This window comes from Idiotropiscis lumnitzeri, chromosome 3 (assembly GCF_059441095.1).
Source record: "Idiotropiscis lumnitzeri isolate Australia: NSW breed Sydney's pygmy pipehorse chromosome 3, RoL_Ilum_1.0, whole genome shotgun sequence".
Taxonomy (NCBI): domain Eukaryota; kingdom Metazoa; phylum Chordata; class Actinopteri; order Syngnathiformes; family Syngnathidae; genus Idiotropiscis; species Idiotropiscis lumnitzeri.
Window position 1 is genome coordinate 210796 of NC_142393.1, and position 19505 is coordinate 230300.

A 19505-nucleotide genomic window follows, 5' to 3' on the forward strand; every position below is an offset into this window, starting at 1 on the left:
GCACTTTCAAACTGTAAACGATCCAAACATGAGGAATAAGTTTTTGAGTATTTTTTTTTTCACGCACATTTCATCCAGCTCGTTCTAAATGAGTCAAGTGACAAATGACGGACGTACTAGATGATTATTGAGTGAGATAGCAACCAAGCACAAGTGAGTTTGTGGGTTTAAAGCCCGCCCACAAGTCTCCGAGCGGAGACGCACCGTCCACAATAGGCGGCCTTTCTCGCAAACAATGTTCCATTGAGGAAACGCTGCTCGGTGCCAGTCACAGTTCACGTTCAAGGTCAGTAAGAAAAACTGAAAATCAAACTCAGCTCATGAAAAACAAACATTTGATTGGCGTGTCGTAAAATGGATGACGCTTGGCTCGTCTTGGTTCAACTCGCAAATATTCCAGCTGGATTTTGTTGCATTCTGTCATCACCGTGACGACGACGACGACGACGACGTTCGTTTTGTTGCATTTGACGATGGATTGATTATCTCGAGTTTAGGCGGCCGGCCGTCGGCCTTGATGACGGTCACAATCACGTATCTGGACGGGATGCTACTGACACCGAGGATGAGAGGCGAGGAGAGCTCGGGTTTCCACGGCAACTAATCGAAAAGCAACCCAGGTAGGACACGTTTCCACGGCCCTCAAAGGGGGGGGCTCATCATGTTGCTCAAGGACGCAGGGGCCGGGGGATCGAACGCACAACCTCTAAGTGGGATGACGACCACTGAGCGATGCCGCTCCAAACAATAATCGGTCATCTGCGTGTGACATCATGTGAGTGTTGGCACGTGAAGGGTGCTTTTGTGCTTGACGCCGCTCCAGCGCCAAGAAGCGATGATGTCATCAGTGGGCTGGATCGAGCCGTGAGCAAGTGGGGAGGAAAAAAGATGCCATTACTAACACAATGTCAGGATATTCGAATTGTTCATTTAGGGTGAACATTGTTTGAATTTGGATGATTCCGATTCTCGATTCCAATTCTTAACAACATTGAAAAAAACTAAACTAAATGGAGGAGTTATTTCTGGGGGCAAATTGAATGAACTTCTCTGTTCCTTCATTTCATGAGATCTGAACGGAGTTGCGAATCACGAAGCTAAATATTAGCCGGTTTCGTGCATTTGTTAGTTGACTGACTCCAGTTGAACTTGTTGGCTCCAAGTTGGCATTCGATTTAGCCAATTGTGACTTTGGCTTGGAATCGGCACCAGTTTTAAGGCTCAGCCAGGCTCGCCAACCCCGCAAGGGTGACTGCTGCCAAAGCGCTGCGGGAAGGGGCCAACGAACACCCAGAGTGGCGGCACGAAGCGGGCGCAGCGGCTGACCGGGAGGAGCAGCCGTGGGGACGAGCGACCGTGCACAAGCGCCGCAACTCCGGCGGCAGGAGGGTCGCGCGTTCTTCGTTCGTTTTCCTTCGGCGCCGCTAACTAGGAATCCAAATTTAGCACCGATATTTTAAAATCGGAACTATTCTGGGAATGATGGTTCCGCTTCCACTTGATACCCAACCCGTCTATCCCATATCTATTCGACTTTCTACTTACCGACTTGCCTTACTAGTTCGTTAACCTCATGTGACTCAATACCGATCAAAGCACGGTCAAACTAAGCAAAGAAAAAAAAAAGAACTTTGAGTATTTAAGTCTTTCCTTCTGTTAGCTTAATGCTAATGCTAAATAGCATTCTTGTTGCAGTGCCAGCAGACGGATCACAAAGTATCCCCTGCACCCCACACAGTGATGGCAACGTGTAGCCGTTTACGATGCGCTATTGAAGCAGAACGCCAGCTCGGAGGCCATCTTGTCGTCAGCGAGCGTGTGCCGTGTGGCGCGTGGCGCTGCTCTCCACTGGCAGCGCTCGAGTAGGACGAGCACGAGCGCCCTCTCTTTTATGGCCTCGTTCCAATTTGCTTCCTTGAATTTGGGAGCCAACCCAAATCTCAGCAGCACAAAGCAGCTCAAGTTGTGAGCGAGTCAATGCCCTTCACATAAACCCAAGCAACATCTTGAGGTTCAAAAAAAAAAAAGATTTTCATTGTTTGTCATGCTCAAATATATGGTTTCATGTTTCAGATGAATGCAAAAAAGTAAGATGATGTCTTTTCAAGCGATTTGAACGTGGCCACATGCAAATTGCATGTGAGCGAAACAAACATTGCTTTCATAGCGGCCTTCGGCACTTCTTGCGAGAACAATCAAGCCCACATTTCGATGGCATCAAAAGCAGCAGGAATGCATGACGGCTCATGAGCTGCTTTTTTATGCGCATGTCGAGACCACGTTTAGCTGAAAAGTTCATTTTCAGCCTTGCAGAACCAAGAGAAGGCCCAATTTTGTGTTCAGACTTCAACTTCTTTCCAAAGTCTCGTGCTCAATGTGCTTTTCGCGCAAAGCTCAAGACTGTTTTTGTTGTGATTGTGAGGAGGAGGACCAACGCGTAGGTGGTTGCACGCCACGCCACTCATTCATTATTCATGAGCTGGGGAGGCCCCGTGGAAACGGCGGTGACGGCGCACACGATCTCGACGACTGACGTGCAAGCGCTGCTCACATTTGGAGGGTTAGAGAGAAATAATTGACTCCACGCACGGATGACCAATCGGATGGGGACGAAAGTCACATGAGGAAGGTAGGCGCATCATCATCATCATCATCGGTGATAACCCGTCGTTTAAAAAAAACTACCGAAAGTTTGTCAGCGCACGTTCAACGTTTTCAGATTGTCGCTTGTGAACATTCGCAATGATAAGTGAAATGATGACAAGGTTCGGACACGATTGATCTTTGGTAAATTCTCACACTTCTTAACAAGTGCTTTGCTGAATTGTCTCGTGATCGACACCTTTGTCTCTCCGTACAATTTGGAATGTATTCACCCAATCCATTTTTGTCACAATCTCAACGTCCAAAAGTAATTGCACCTTTTGACCTCCTTATTCAAGTACACATTCCTCACCAACATATGCACGTAGCTACGATCAGATATTTTCTTTCTTCACAAAATGAACGACAATTCCCGTCAATCAATTTCATCTCCAAAAGTGCGAGACTTTTCAATTAGCTGCCAGCAAGCCCGTGCAAGTCAGCCAAATGTCGCGACGCTGCGACATTCTCTCGCTGGAGTCGTTGGCCCTGACAGGTTACTAGTGTTGCGAGTAGCTCAATTTCATTTTCCGTCACACTCCAAGGCTAACGGCGCTATTTTGTTTGTTACGCGTCTGAAACGTCAAAGATGATGACAGTTTCATCTCCAAACTAAAATTTGGTCAAATGAGATCGCTCAAACGCGCCGTCTTTAACGACTGTTCTGATTTCCACGGAAGAGTTTGTGACGCGCGGAGGAAGAAGATGGGCCCTCTGGTCCGAGCGACGCTGCTGATGCTTTTATGGCAACGAGTTTGGCCTCTTGACATTCCTCTGGAAAGTGAGTCAACAAATTGGACTTTGTGAAATAAATCTGAATGGTCTGCTTGCGTGCCTGCGCTGATTGTTCGCCCGCGCGCAGTCCGCCAACCGCCGACCGTCATCAAGCAGTCGATGAAGGAGCATATTGTCGACCCCAAAGCCGTCATGATCATCGAATGCGAGGCCAAAGGAAACCCGCATCCAATGTAAGCAGCAAATGCCGCCCGTTCCGGTGCGCTTTGGATTCCGACCTCCTCAACCACCTCGTTTTCTTCCTTTCCTTCTTGTGTCACGTTTGGCTCATTCACAAAGTTTCTCGTGGCGGCGCAACGGCAAGTACTTCAACGTGGCGCGCGATCCGCAGGCAACGATGCGCAGGCACTCGGGGACGCTGGACATCTACGCCCGGAACAATCCGCAACAGTACGAGGCGGAATATCAGTGCATCGCCTCCAATGAGTTTGGCTCCGCCTACTCCAATAAAATCAGACTGCAACTTTACAGTAAGTTGACAGAGACGCTTCGTTTCATATTTGACATGAACAATCACGTTCTCCGAACATGCCGATGGCCAAAATGAAAATCTTTCTCTCCGACGGAAAGTTGAAACTCTGCCGCATTTTGGCTTTTAGCCGCAGGTGTTTTGTTTACCTGCCGGTTGAGTAGAAGCTCGTGTGCTTGGCTAAAGACAAACTTGGAAGGGTTTTCACTTTCTCAACCAGGATTTTGGTTTTCATTTTGGCCGTCGATAAGCCACGCAGCGAGTCATCCCAAATCCATCGTTCTACACCGCACTTTGGTGCCACGTCCTCATTGTGACTAAAGAAGGTGGGACGTGGATGGACAGACGGCCAGCCGCTGTGTTTCGCATGACTTCCAGTCGATCTTGGGTTGCGCCGTCAGAGTGAACGCAAAGCGACGCATGCTGTGCTTGTGCAGGGGCTCCGGTGTGGCCGAGGGAGATTGTGGAACCGGTGGTGATCAGTGCCGGCTCACCTTTGGTGCTGGCCTGTGACGCTCCCGCAGGACCGCCGAAACCTGAAACCTACTGGATGTCCAGCTGTAAGTCACCCTTCACAGTTAGCGCAAAAAGGAGATCTCGCGAGCTAGTTTACAATTTCCACATTTAGCCGTCGGCATTTACAAGAGGAAAAATTTATTACATTTAGCTCAACGGCGAGAACATTTCTTATAAAAGCGTCGAATCTGGAAGTAAGATGCCTGGGTCACCAAAACCCCGCCTCTCCCTGTGTGGTCGCCACGCCCATTTTATGACGTTGCCGGCACCGCCCACCAAACACTAAAAGAAGATGGAAGAACCGTTCGTGGAACCTTACGTTCTTGATCCAGACTCCAAATTTGACGTGCACGAAGCACCACAGAGACCCCAAAGATGTTTTTTGTTTATCTATTTATTTTTTTAATCCGACAACATCTGTAGCGCTTGACAATGAAGCTAAAATGCATAGATGCTATTATTAATATGTCATCATTTCAATAACGGCTGAGAGGTCTGTCATCTCCAGCAGGTTCAATTGCGGGAAATGCGCCAAGTTCAAGTTTTATCCTTCTCGCCAAAGCACTTTGCAACTGGCCAAAGTTCAGCAGAAGTCCTCTGAGAAGTGACGATCACAAAAAAAAATTCAACTCCAACCACTTCTCACCGAAACCTCTCACAGTCAAACACGCAAATCTTTGGAACGAATGCTTCATGTCCGTGAACACTGGCAAAAAAAAAAAGCAACTGTGCATGACGAGAGGCTAACGGCAGAGGTTTCATAATTCATCTTACTTAGCTGGCTAATTTTCTATTCGCATGCACTTCCTGTCATTTACGGACTACAAAAACCAGCTGATTAATAGCCACAAGAGCTCAATGTAGCTCTTAAAAACACAGCACAGAAATAGCTACGATGATAAAATGAAATTAGAGTGTAGCGTCACTGGGAGGCGGACGTGCACCCAGCATGCTTTGCAGCACTAAGGATGGAAATAGCATTTCTGGTGTCAATTAGATTTCTTCAGTCTTTGTTTTAGTTTTGAGTTCATTTTTTGCAAGTTTGTCATTCAGTTTGCTGTTGTGTAATCATTTTAAAGATAAAGATAAAGATGTCCTTTAATAGTCCCACAACGGGGAAATTTGAGGTGTTACAGCAGCAAAGATCTAGATCACACAGAGTCGGCGGCGTAATGTAGCCGTTCATGTATAACATTAGCAGCAGACGTTCATAAAAAGCATGCAAATAGACTCAGGATAAACGTATCGAAGTGTAAGGAAACACTCCTAATGCCTGTCCATTACACGGAGGGGGAAACGCAGTCATGATAAAAACTACTGAATGATTGAAAATACTGCAATGATAAAAATATCGCAATGATAAAAGTACTGTAATGGTAAGAGTACGGAAATGATAGAAAATACTACTACTTTTCATTTTATGACGCTTTTGCTAATGACTTGCGTGCACGTCATGCCAAGTGAAGTGCAATCGTCCCTCACGAGCTTGTAAGCGCCACAATGTTAAAAAGTCATCCCGGTGGGCGGGCTCGACACCTTATGGCTCGGCACGTCGTCAAATTCGGTAAGAAGTAGCGTATTGTGGGACCTCACGCGCAAAACAGGCTGGACGTGCTTCTGTCAGTGACATGCGTCCATGGGGCCAGTTTGGGACAATTAAAGCGTCCTTGCTTAGTGCGTCCCTCTTCAAAAACTTGTCGCCCTCTGCCGTCCGTCCCTAAAACGGCCAGCCGTGTAACTGTTGAAGATTTGTGACATTCCCGTCAGGCTCCTACGCCAGACCCTTCAATTGGCCAATTCAGACGGCGTTCCCCACCATGCACGCCGTGCGGCAGGACCGTCGGGTGTCCATGGGCGTCAACGGGGATCTGTATTTCGCCAACGTCCTCTTCAACGACTCCGCCGCAGACTTCTGCTGTAGCGCCCGCTTCCCGTACAAGAATGCCATCCAGCAAAAGATGCCAGTGGTGGTCAAGGTGCTCACCAGTAAGTCGGAGCAGCTTCTCGCCGTTCCACCCGTTTGCTCTTTTGCCCGATTCGCCAGATCAACAAGTTCCAGGGGACCATTTATTTATTTGAATTTGTTTTCTTGCCTGGCCTCAGATTTGTTAAATACGACAACGGTTGGTCCAGCAAAAGCGTTGCACGTTTTCTGCCTTCAAGTGTTGTTGTGAAGCATTTGCCCATCCAGTTTTTTGTTTTTTGCAGCCCAAGCCGTGGTGGAGGCCGCCCCCACCTGGTTGTCTCCCACAGGCTCATCCAATTCTGTTCTGGTGCTGCTGGGGGAGGAGCTTCTGCTGGAGTGCATTGCTGCAGGAGTGTGAGTGTGTTTCAAACATGACGGCAAAGTACGTCACGGAGCGTTTGCTACACTTCAGGCCTAAATACGACAGAAATGGAAGAAAACGGAACAGAACTGAAAATGTTTTTAGTATCCTTGCAAGAGCAACAAGCGCAAAGTTAAAGCGGAGCGTCTCTTTCACACACGCGCTAAGGAAATAGGTCACACCTCGCCAACTATCTTCACTCAACACGACTGACGAGTATTGATTTTGTTTGGTCTGACTTTGTCATCCTCTAATCGGCATCCAAAAGGAACTATGAGCAGTCGTTTCATCAGTCATTAATTCAGCAAGTAAGGCGTACAAAGTTACGTAAGAACTCGCGTCACATTCCAAATCAACTGCTGGTGGATTGAATGTCTTGAAACTTTGAACGTTTGAAACACGTGAAGACTTCAATGCCGTCACAACTGAGGATGAACGCACACGAGGCAGCCATTGAAAAGCGTTTTCTTGAAGTCAAAGTTGTGCCAGCCAGCTGATGCACAAAATCGTTAAAATGGACGATTGACTCGGATGGACAAAGACAAACGGTGTTATAAGATGCGTGTAAGATTGAGGTTGTCCAACGTTTCTTATCGTCAACAAGGCCCACTCCTCATATTTCCTGGACAAAGAACGGTGAGGACTTGGCGGTGACCCCCCGCATGAAAATGAAGCACTTCAACAAGATGATTCAAATCCCAAAGGCAACTTTTGAGGACGCAGGCGAGTACGTCTGCACGGCGACCAATAAGATCAACTCCATCCAGCGCACGTTAACCGTCGCCGTCAAAGGTAGAAACGAGCGTGGCTTGTTGACCGTACCGCGCGACTGACCGGCGTCTGCTTGACAGCGGCACCATTCTGGTTGGAGAAGCCTCAACATTTAGTTTTGGCTCCCGAGGAAAGCGGACACTTGGTGTGCCGCTCCGATGGCGCCCCTCGTCCCACAATCCGCTGGTTCATCAACGGCGAACCCATCGAGAGTACGTTTTGCGCCGGTCGGCAGTGCAAAAGCTTGACAAGTCCTTCCGAATCATTCCTGTGCGTCTGCTTTTTGTTTTTTTTACAAGGTGCCACACCGCAGCCCAACCGGCACATGTCAGGCGATACTCTGACGCTCAGCAGTGTGACGGCCGCCAACACAGCTGTCTACCAATGCAATGCCTCCAACCCGTACGGTTACTTGTTGGCCAACGCTTTTGTCAACGTATTGCGTAAGTAGCCGAACTGCGTTTGGAGTGCAAACGCCGACCGAGGAACGGATTTTGCTCCAGTGGTCTCACCTGAGCTAGCTGAGCCGTCTTGAGTGCCGAGAACCTTTCAAATCGACACCATTGCCGTTGGTGAACAGTTTTTTTCTAATCTAACATTCAAAACGAGCTTTTGTCAAGCTTGCAATTTCGGTGTCTTGAGCCCGTATGCAACGGTTTTTCTTTTTGACTTTCAAATGCAATTTGTTGCAACTCATTTCCGTACATAAAAGTAAAGGAGAAATACACACTCTAAAATGTAGTAAAACAAAAAAAATCTTTCCGAAACATTTTCTGTTCATGTTATACAATATGTGTTCTTCTAACTCAATAGTTTGCCATCACTTTCCCACCTGTCTTGGCTTTGTCTCGGTCTCGGACTGGCCGGACTCAGGATTTTCCGTTGACCGGTCAAGAACAACACTGATGAGCTATTCTTCTACCGCAAGAAGACGACGGCCTTGGGAACAAGAGGGTCACTGCGTGACGACTGCAACCTTTGCGTTGTTGTGACTGAACTTTTCATGACAGCGGTTTTGGCAGTCCAATGTATTTAAAATTAAACGTAAGCGAGAATGCTTTTTAAGCGTTCATTCAACCTGGTCCTGGTTTTTAAGAAGGATTTTTATGGTCTTGGCCTTAACACGCTTGCGACTTGTCTCAGTCTTGGCTCGGGATGGTCTTGGTCTCGACTCGGTCTGGGATCCTGAGACTCTTGGTCTTGGCCAGTGTGGTCTCGAGGACAACACTCAGCTCTTTCCGGAGCAAGAGCCGGCTTAGTGCCACCCTAACGAGTTTGAACAGGCCGCATGAACGGACGTGCTTAAGTCCGTCCGGACGCAAGGCCAAACACCTTCTAAGACTACCCGTAGAGTCCACTTTCGATCGATTGGCTGGACGATTGTGAATACTCAAAAACATCTCGCGTATTATCGCTGTGCCAGGAATCTGAAGTGCAGAACAGTCTTGTTTTTGGCAGGCATTTTAGATTTTGTCTTAGTCATTTGGACGAAAATGCTTATTTGTTTTCGTCAGATTTAGTCATTCCTGTTCGTGATAGTTTTAGTCGATGGAAACGCAAAAAAAAATTAGCCCAAAATTCAAAAAGGTTTTACTCCGTTTTAGTTGAAAATCGGCATACGAGGTTTCCACCCAATAGCAAAGACTTTCTGTTGGACTATTAAGGATGATGCATTCCAAACAGATGACGAAACAGCGGAATCGACGATCATTGCTCCAAAATAAGCCAAGAACCAAAATGTTTCATTTGGCAACTGTTGTGGCTTCATTTCACTTAAAGCAACATCAAATCAAAACGTTTTAACAACATAGACTTGTAGGCGACTTGTTTAGCACAAGTAGTAGCACAAGTCCAAACCCGATCAAACACGTCTTGTTTACTGGTACCCGCTTGCGGTTATCAGAGCAAAGTCGCCTTGCGAGTGTCACAGTCGCTGTGGTCCATCAAAGGAACGCGTGCCAGTGTGCGCGAGCCGAGACGAATGACCGCAGACGTATTCCTGCGACACCAGTTTGTGTGACGGTGAGTGCGTGGTGGTGGGCGTGGCCAAACGAAAGATAGGTTGCACTTCATTGCAATGTTTTAAAAGAGAGAAGGGAAGGGAGGTCATCCATTTTGAGCGTCTGACGAACCACACGCTAACAATTTCGTCCCGTCAACGAAAATTTCATGTACGTCAACGTCATGGTTTCGTCATCAAAGAACCTCGTTCAGCTCATCATCATCTCGTTATCGTTGTGAAAACGAAATATTTTTGTCATCGTCATCGTTGACGAAAACAACACTGGTGCACAAATAGAAAAGCTGATCAAATGTGTTTGTAATCGCTGCCACCGTTTTGTGTTTACTAGATGCAACGCCACGCGTTCTGGGGGTGAGGAATGAACTCATCAAGGTGTTGGAGGGACGTCGTAGCTTCTTAGACTGCCGCCACTTTGGCTCACCAGTGCCAGAGCTGCGATGGTGAGCAGATGCTTGTGCGTTGTGCGTATCTGCTGTCATGTGGCCATTTTGTGAGCGCGGGTCGTCCTTGCGCAGGTCCAAATACGGCCAGGGGACTCTGGAGGGAAATCGCTTTAAGACGCACAGCAACGGCACCCTGGAGATAAGGCGCACGCAGATCGAGGATCAAGGAACTTACGTGTGTGTGGTCAGCAACGTCGCAGGTCGAGATGAGACTCAAGTCCGAATTGAGGTCAAAGGTCAGCTATTCAACCACTTCCAAATCATGACATTCATGTTTATGGTCATTGCATTTGTCCGATGCTGCGGCACAGTTGCACATGAGTCAAAACTATCACCACAGTACTACGCCGCTGTGGCTATAGTTCTACATTTTGGTAATAAAGACGGAGAAAGACCAGGACGGGTCTTTTTTTTCCCAATTTATTAAGTGGTAGATTGCAGACTGACAGAAGGTTGTACACAACAAAAGCCACCAGGTGATCCTTTTCTTTTGTTACCTGCAACACAGCGCACTAAAATAACCTTGGGCGGTGAGCCACATGCTGCTTCACCAGACAAAAGATATTAGATACTCTATCTGAATAGCCCGCTGAGGTCAAAATTTCAATTACATAAGCGCAATATTTGTAGTATTTGACAATAGCGCTCGTATTAGAGAGCAAAATATTGAACAAGTTGGCTGCTCAGATACGTTTTCAAACGACGACAATTGTGTGTATTGGATGAGATGATTTTCACATTTGTACGCAGAACCAACCTTGATTCTGAAAAGACCGCAGGATATGAAAGTCACCCGTGGAAGTGACGTGCGTTTGGAGTGCGGCGTGTCGGCAGACGCCGGCGCTCCCGTCACAACCACTTGGACCAAAGACAAAAAGGCCGCCTCGCTGGGGTGGAGGTTTGCGTCCGTTTCATTTCAAAACATAGCCAATCACGTCACACATCAATCATCATTTTCTTTTTACATCTGCACATCCCAGAATATCCCTGGATGAATCCAATCTGGTCATCACCAACGTCAACAGAGCCGACGCTGGCGTCTACACGTGCCTCGTCAAAAACGAACTGGACCAAAAGTCTGCATCGGCGCGCCTCATGGTGACGGGTAGGACAAGCATGGAGGGCGTCAAATACAAAGCTTGTCGGGCTCTTCATGCCAATTGGACACGCACATATCACAATCAGAATGGTCTTGATGAGGAATTTATGTGTGGTCGGATGAGCTACAAAAGTATTGCAGTAACCACCAACTATGACGACAACGACAAAAAAGAAATAAAAATAGCCTCATGAAAGGTTACCATAAGTAACTGCCATGACTGACCAACGGCAGCCGAGCAAATGACGCAGAATCATCGCGCAAAAATCAAATGAGCAAGAAGTAGTGCGTAGTCGTCATTGTAAGACGATGCCAGTTGTGCAGATGACGGTCGCACTATTTCAAGTGAGGAGCCGTGCATCAATTATGAAACAAGCACAAATGAGTCCTCGAGCACTTCAACGGGTCTTGTGCGGTGAAATATTAACGACGCTTACGCCAATGCTGCATGTCGAGAGCTCAAGCTACAATAAGCAAAGCTGTGATGTTGTCACCACACATTTGCAAAGTGCCTACAAGAATGTGTTTGTGCGTAGATTATCCCGATCCTCCCACGAAGCTGCAGCTGTCCGATCCATACGAACGCAGCGTAAGGCTCACTTGGGTCCCTGGAGACAGCAACTTCAGCCCCATTACAGGTAGGAAAGCAAGCGAGGGGGCCACTTTGGCAAAACGTTCCCAGCAAAAACTATGAAGCAGCCTGCTGAAGCGTTCTGGAGCGGTTGGCAGGGCCCGCGAGACAGACGCTATCATTTTCATGCTGATCCTGCACATAAATATATAATTCCCTTTATTAGAATAGAATAGAATAGAAATAGAAATCCCTTTATTGTCATTGTACTCAAGTGTGCAACGAGATTAGAGTTTATTTCGCATCGATATCCAATGTTCACGATGTCTTGGCGGGTATATCGATGTTGTGCCTCAGTTGATGCCAATAAGAGCAAGCAAACACTAATAAAAAGTAAAAAGGAGCACTGTGAGGGGGAGCTGTTAGCCGCTGCGTCCATGCGCGCCGCCATCTTGGAATCCCACAATGGGGAAATTCGAGATTTGAACCCAGGCCTCCTGAGGAGACTGGGTCCTGAACGCAGCGCCTTAGACCACTCGGCCATCCTGGCAGCCAAAAAATGGGTCTGGCATTGTTATTACTTTATAATAATAATGCCTTTATTAGTCCCACAATGGGGAAATTCGAGATTCGAACCCAGGCCTCCTGGGGAGACTGGGTCCTGAACGCGGCGCCTTAGACCACTCGGCCAGATCCACATGAGCACCAGCGTGATTACCACCTCGAGGCCAGAAATGCCAGGAAATCTGGTGCCACGGCCTTCTTTGGAGTGGCGTGGCTCATCGGGGGCGTGGTCGTTTGCCAACCAATAGATTGTGGCTTCAATTCCTGGCCATCCAAGTGCCGTCGAGCAAGATACTGAACGCCCACTTGCTCCTGATGAGAGGCCATCGCCAGGTTGATGTGACAGCAGTGGGAAGCGCTTTGCGGAGGGAAGGCGCTATACAAGTCAAGGACCATTTACCATTCTTGTACCATGTGAAAAACATCACGGCGCTGTCGGTAAGCTCGAAATGTCGTGCCAATGCAAGACCGGAACCATCGCAAACCGAGGACCCACTGCCATTTTTATTTTTTTACAATCTGTCGGCCTCCGCGGCTTGACCCAAATGGCTTCACGACCTACTTTGGCTTTCCAAACCACCACTTGAGAATCACAACTGTCAAGTAGGCATCGCTAATTCTCATGCATTCAAAATGTAGAGGACGAGGGCACTGAAACATATTTGAAAGAAATGGGGCGCTCTTACTGCAGAACACACAAACACACGTTTGACTGGAATGATCCGTTTGCGTTTGTCTACAGAATACTTGGTGCAATTCGATGATGATGACTGGTTACCTGGCAAGTGGAAGAACTTGTCAACGTATCCCGGAAGCCTCAACTCGGTCATTTTGCACCTTTCACCTTTCACCTACTACGAGTTCCGCGTCATTGCCATCAACCAAATTGGTCCCAGTCGCCCAAGTCGTCCATCCATGCGATTCCAGACGAGCGGTGCACGTGAGTTGCATACTCTCACTTGGGAGAGTCCCCCCCCCACCTCAGTCTACTGCTAATCCAGTTGTTTCAGTTACATGTGCATGTTTGAATCCCAAGAGATGTCACGTGAAGCATTTCAATCATTGGTCCACAGCTCCGGATGTCATCCCAAAGAACGTCAAAGGAGTTGGGACATGGAGAAACAACATGGAGATCAGCTGGGAGGTGGCACACACACACACACCCCTTCTCATGCGCACATACACACACACACACAAGCAGGATCGTACCATGGAGGCCGTAAACTTCCAACACCATGGCTTTGGTCTTTCCTTTCAGCCTCTGACGTACAGAGAGTGGAACGGGCCGCACCTCAAGTATCTGGTCTGGTGGCGAAGACGCGACTCCAGAGAGGAGTGGAAGAATGCCACCACAAAATGGCTGAAATATTACATTTACGACGCAGATACATTCACTCCTTATGAGCTCAAAGTCCAGGCCGTCAATGACTTTGGCCTGGGCCCGGAGTCTCCCATTGTCATCGGTTACTCCGGGGAAGACCGTAAGTCCCGCAATTCACCTCGTCCTCATCGCCACGAGCATTTTCAACACCACGTTGAAGGCGCTGCCATCCTCTCGTTTCGCTCGCAAACAACTTTGTGTTTTGGTAAAGGTCCCGTGAGTGCACCCCAAAACCTGCGCCTGTCAGACATTCAGGGCACCCAGGTGACCGTGCATTGGGACCCGGTGGCCCAAAGCTCCATCATGGGAGAACTGAAAGAATACAAGGTGTGTTGACCGAGTCGGAAAATCCACCAGCCGCAAACTTAAAGAAAACATTCGTGAGCTATATCGTGATGTGTTTGTGATCAAAGTTATTGGAAGGTCGGTGCGTAAATTCTGTCGAGCGATATGAAAGGAGCAGACGCATTTTTATTGCTTTTATCGTGCTCTGCTTTATGCCCCTCAACAGCAAGGGCAGAATCCAAAGGGAAGCGTTCACAAGTTTTCAATTCAAGTCATAACTTCTGACAAGTGAATTTCCCAAAAACGACTGACAATTGTTGTCCGTTGAGGAGAGAAACATTCAACCGCTTTTTCACCATCTCAGATTTCCTGCCGTGATTTTGTCGCGTTTCGTCGACAAAATTTGCCTTATTCACAATTTCAAGCCTCATTTTGTACACTATTTTTTGTAATCATTTCTCTTTGGTAGGTTTGCAACAACCCTCATCTCCAAGGTGCGGCAAATTTGGACGGCATTTTCATTTTCACGATACAGCCACTTCAAATGTTTTGTCAAGTATAGAAATATTAAAATCATGTTGCTATTCTCTTCATCTTTGAAACAAATTTGTGCTTTATTATGTTCTCCATCTACTCCTCACGTTGCTTCACTGCAAAATAGTGACAAAAAAAAAAAATCCTCTTCCATGTGTGACTTTGAAGTGCGTGAAGCAAATCAACAAACAATGACCGCTGTGATTGTTTCTTGGTTCTGGTGGGCCTTGCAGGTCTACTACTGGAGGGACAGCAGCCAGCTGAGGTGGTTGCGAGTCAACAGAGCCATGAGGTCCCGAGTGTTTGCGAACACCGGCCCAGAGCCGTCGGGCGTGCTCACCGACCTCAATCCCTACAGCAACTACAAGATGTACATCGTGGTGGCCAACAGTCGCTATGAAGGCCCGCCCAGCAACAATGTGCACTTTTCGACGCCAGAAGGAGGTGAGAAATGTCTACAGTAACTCGATCGACTTTTAAGTGTTGGTCCTGGTCTCAAGCGATTGAGAGTTGGCATTGCATCGAAACCAACATCATGACACCGCTGACGAAGAGTTGCAATCGCCCCTCTTTCATGGAGAACCGCTTGGAAGCAACGAGGGAATGTCGGCATGGAGAAAAAGATTTTTTGCGCGATGGTCATGAATGTTTCAAGTCGTGTGTTCCGTCAAGTGCTGCAGCGGTCGTGAAAGCACTCGTTCCGTCCACAAAGTTGCGTTGAGATGAAATGTGAACGTCATCCTTCCTCTGCTGTGTTTTCGTCTTTAGTCCCATCTGCTCCCACATCCTTCAGGATCCAGCAGCGACACCTCGACAGTATTTTTGTGGACTGGGACCTCCCAGCAGAACCCAACGGAATTATTAGCGGCTATTCTCTCAAGTACCAAACAGGTGATTTTGTACGAATTGTGCTCGCAGATCTAAGGTGGACCACCACCACTTTGACCGCGTAGACTCTCGAACAATTCCAACTAAGATTGTGTAGCACCGCATTGTTCATCGCTGCCCACTCCGCATCCATTGCAGTCTGGTCATCCGAAAGGGGATTTCGCCCACCCCTCTGGTTTCTTATTTTGGCCCAAAGGTTTTTCCTTGTCCTACTGTGCGATTAAGATCAAGGCATGGTGTCACCTGCAGGCTTGTGAAGCCCTTAGAGACTCGTTTGTGATGAAGGGCGACAGAAATACACTCGACTTGACGTGTCTTGACCAAACGGGATTTCTTCTGGCTCCACAGTGAACGGCAGCAAGGTGGAGGAGCCGAGAGTAGAGGAGTTCCTCGCAAACGTGACCAGTTTCTCACTGCGGCGATACGACCGCTACACGCGCTACCGTTTCTCCGTGGCCGCTCGAACTCGAGCCGGTTTGGGCCAGTGGCATACGGAGGAGTCGCCACACTACACCACCGAGAGTAAGTCTTTGCTCCTTTGTGTTGTTGGCATGTTGCTGACATGTTCCTTGGCCATCCGCAGTCTACGCCCAGGATCAGGTCGACCTCTCCACCAAGGGCTGGTTCATTGGCATCATGTGCGCCGTGGCCCTCATCGTGCTCATGCTCCTCATCGTGTGTTTCATCAAGAGAAGCCGAGGGGGCAAATACCCGGGTGCGCTCTCTCGCACTCGCAGATTGTCCACCTTTCGCTTTTGCTAACGCTCTCTTTTTTTTTTTTACCTCCATTGCAGTGCGGGAAAAGAAAGAGATTTCATTAGAACCCGTGGATGACGTCGATCAAGAGGGTTCCTTTGACTATCGGTACGAATGAGAGCAACCGTTCTACTCTTTGACAAATGTGAACGAGAAATATATGAAGATAATGTCAAATCAGATTGTGACGCAATGCAATTGACGTGTGCAACTACCGCAAGCTTTGTTCTCATGCAAATGTGTTCCCTTTGCTCTACAACGATGGAAGTCATGCCGTTTAAATTCGAGGAAGCCTTTCAAGTCCTCTTCCTGAAAACAAACCGTTGAGTCAAATAGAACAAGAGTGGAAAGTCACAGCGTGCCTGATGACAATGATGTTGCACAAGTACACATCTCATTATTTGCTGCATTCAGATCTGTTTTTTTCTTCATGCCCCAACTCAACAAGGTCCTTCGAAAGGTAGGCCGACATCAAGCGTTGTCATGCAAAAGGTGCCTTGAGCTGGCTGCTCAACTAAAACTCAACAAAGGTCTTTTTGTGTGATGCAGGCTGGCCCGTGTCCCCACTCTGGCCTACCCACGCTGGTAGGTGATCTTTATTCGACAGGAATGGAAGCGTTTCCACGTTAGTCACGTTCAAATAACAGAGCAAAATTGAAGGGACAATCCAAAAGTGCATCTCGTAGATATTTAACACAAAAAAAAAAGATTGTAACATACCGACTATGCACGCGTTTTCGATCTACAGTGGCGCCATGAGATTTACCGTCAACCGAGACAATTAATAGAATTACACATCGTGTGTCTAACACAAGGACACAACTTTGCCCCCTGTTAGCTTTTTGCAAAGCAAAATGGCATTGATGGGCTAACGAATAGCATCGACGGATAGTCGTAATGTTACGACCCTTTAAGCATCGGATATTTGGATACAAACGGTGCATCAACACACGTAGACAGACAATGGAACAACGCTCACAGACATGTTTGTTACCGTCTACACCAGGGGTCCTCAATCCTGTTCCTCGAGGGCCGGTGTCCTGCAGGTTTTCCATCTCTCCCTGCTGCAACACAGCTGATTCAAATGATCAGATAATCAACAAGGTCTGTAGAAGCTAGATAACGATCGCTCAGGTGTGTTGCACGAGGGAGAGGTGGAAAACAACCAGGACACCAGCCCTCGAGGAAAAGGTTTGAAGACCCCTGCTCGAAAATGTTTCCTAAAACAACCTCTTATATCCTTTTTCGTTTGTGTCTGCACCATGCAATGAATCAAACGTGATGCACAAACTGCTCCATTATAGTTACAATCGGCCGCATCTTTTAAAGTCCACTGTTACGAAATGTGTTGTTTCATTTCAATGGAGGCAAATGATTTGAGATGGAGCAAATGAAAATTGTCTCTCCAGGCACCACAAAAGTTTTTTTTTTCCCCCGTAGGGAGGAGGAAAGGGGACTTCAGAGAGGCGCGCCTTCCAAGGAGGCTGTGATGAAAAGGACAGAGAGCGACGACAGCCTGGTGGACTACGGCGATGGCGGAGACATCCCCTTCAACGAGGACGGGTCCTTCATTGGCCAGTACACGACGCAGAGGAGAGACGTGAGGGACTTAGACTTTGGCGGCAGTTTGGAGTCGCATTCGCCAATGAATGCCATCTACTCTCTGGCGTGAAAAGGCTAACTCAGGCCGACTGCCTGTCCCAGCTCGAGCTCGAGCCGGACTCCAAGACGGCCGGACAGCTTTGGAAATACTCAACTTTGGTCACATTACAAAAAACGTTCCAGACACATTTACGTGTGTGTCAAGTGAGTTCCTGGAACGAAGCGTCAATCACTTTATCATGTTGATAAGAAGAAAGCAATGCAGGAGAAAAATATTTCATTTGTGTCCGTCAACATCACTAGTCAACTCTTAGTTAACCGTTTAGAACTCCTGAATACCGATTTAACGGCTTCTAACGTTTCATTTGCAGCTCTGCCGGATGGAAACCAGAAACCAAATTTCTTGCAACCTTCACAAGCAGGAAATGACTCGTGGATTGTTTGCTGCTGACAGTTTTGTCACCACAGTGTGCCCGCTCTCCAATATTAGATAACACATTACTGGATTGTCACTTGCTTACTTTGTTTTTTTTCCCCCGCATGTGGAGTGTTAGCGTGAGTTGTGTTGGCTTGGCACTGGCGACTGCCTCTGGCTGCCGTGTGTCTGACTGCGATTTACTTTTTTAGGGTTTTATATACATTTAAATTATGTTGAAAATTGTCAGAAATGTACAAATGAGTCTAAAACAACAATGTAAAAAAAACAAAATTGTGATAAAATCTTGATTTAATTTGAAGAAAATGGCGATATGATATTTTTGCCATATCGCCAACCTTCACCTCCAAGTACAACCTGAAGAATTTTTTTCTCTGGACCGTTCCATATTTCGTCCGAAGCATATGTAGCTAATGTAAGTTTGCAAATGTGCCAGCTAACTGGCGATGCAAACAAAGATAATTTTCATGGGGGGGAGGGGCAACGTTTTAGCCACAGCCAAAAAGATTTGGATCATGAAAAACTGCTTCGTGCTCTCCACAAGTGAGTACTGCGTAGTTGTCACTCTTGACGCGTTTTTCGCGATCATCTTCAACCGTGTTCACAATATATTATTTAGAAACAAATCTTTCGAGGATGGTTAAAAAGAAATACATTTAACTAGAGAAATAACTTTGCATGAGCTGGCTTCAATAATCAAGTACTTGAATTTTTGCTGCATGACGTGTTCGCTATCTTGAACCCTTGAACTAATCGCATCTCCAAAAGACAACTCACCGTTACATCATGACAAAAAGAAACCTCTTATCATATCAGCGCAGCAGCATTGAAGACATTGTTAACTAATAAAGTCAAGTTGTGTTATTGCTCCTTCACTGATTGCTCATCAGATGAAAAAGTCGCCACCGTACACGCTGGGGAGGAAGACTGAAACTCAAGGAAAACTGTATTTTGGATTGGAAATATCAATTCTTCTCATTATTCTTATTATTAAACCTTTATATATTTGCAAATGTCTGAAAGAATCTCTTTTGCAAGAGCGACATTGAAATCACATGAAAAATAAACATGGCGCCATTCAACCAGTTCAATCTCATCAAAACAACTAGACACAAAAATCTCTGCCTTGAAAAGTTTCAGTGAGAGCAACTTCTTCATTATGAAGCGCATTGGACACTTTCTGCAAACTGGCCTTTCATCGGTGTAGCGCCTTTCTGCCTTCGAAGCCCTCCGAGGCGGTCTCGTCGTGCACCGACCGATGACGCTAGAGCAAGCGCAGCTCAGTGTCGTGCTCAAGGACACCTGGACATTACGGGTGCTGGGGATGGAACCCACAACCTCTGGCTTGGAAGACCACCACTTGGCACCAAACGCTCACTTTCCGTTGACGATCAAAACAAAC

At 47.2% G+C, this 19505-nt stretch overlaps 2 protein-coding genes across 10 annotated transcripts in view; one reads left to right on the forward strand and one right to left on the reverse strand.

The window, feature by feature from the left end:
- LOC148339283 (monocarboxylate transporter 2-like) overlaps window positions 1-19505 on the reverse strand; it is a 43328-nt gene that overhangs the window by 14446 nt on the left and 9377 nt on the right. The window lies entirely within an intron of this gene.
- Window positions 246-19116, forward strand: LOC148339285 (neurofascin-like). Of its 9 annotated transcripts, none has more exons than XM_088290894.1 (28): window positions 246-286; window positions 498-620; window positions 2423-2629; window positions 3324-3424; window positions 3506-3611; window positions 3718-3908; window positions 4345-4467; window positions 6191-6409; window positions 6632-6743; window positions 7355-7542; window positions 7602-7733; window positions 7821-7964; window positions 9873-9984; window positions 10060-10223; window positions 10738-10885; window positions 10968-11092; window positions 11623-11724; window positions 12964-13161; window positions 13295-13702; window positions 13814-13929; window positions 14655-14865; window positions 15190-15312; window positions 15658-15831; window positions 15893-16024; window positions 16104-16173; window positions 16514-16525; window positions 16615-16650; window positions 17506-19116. In XM_088290894.1, exons 4-28 carry the CDS (start codon window positions 3349-3351, stop codon window positions 17735-17737), a joined length of 3654 nt encoding a protein of 1217 aa, XP_088147020.1. In that variant the 5' UTR covers window positions 246-286; window positions 498-620; window positions 2423-2629; window positions 3324-3348; the 3' UTR covers window positions 17738-19116. The 9 variants fall into 9 exon arrangements, with proteins under 9 accessions (XP_088147020.1, XP_088147023.1, XP_088147022.1 ...); XM_088290899.1 differs by lacking the exon at window positions 246-286 and having other exon boundaries at window positions 309-620; window positions 13295-13365; window positions 13480-13702; XM_088290897.1 differs by lacking the exon at window positions 2423-2629 and having other exon boundaries at window positions 252-286.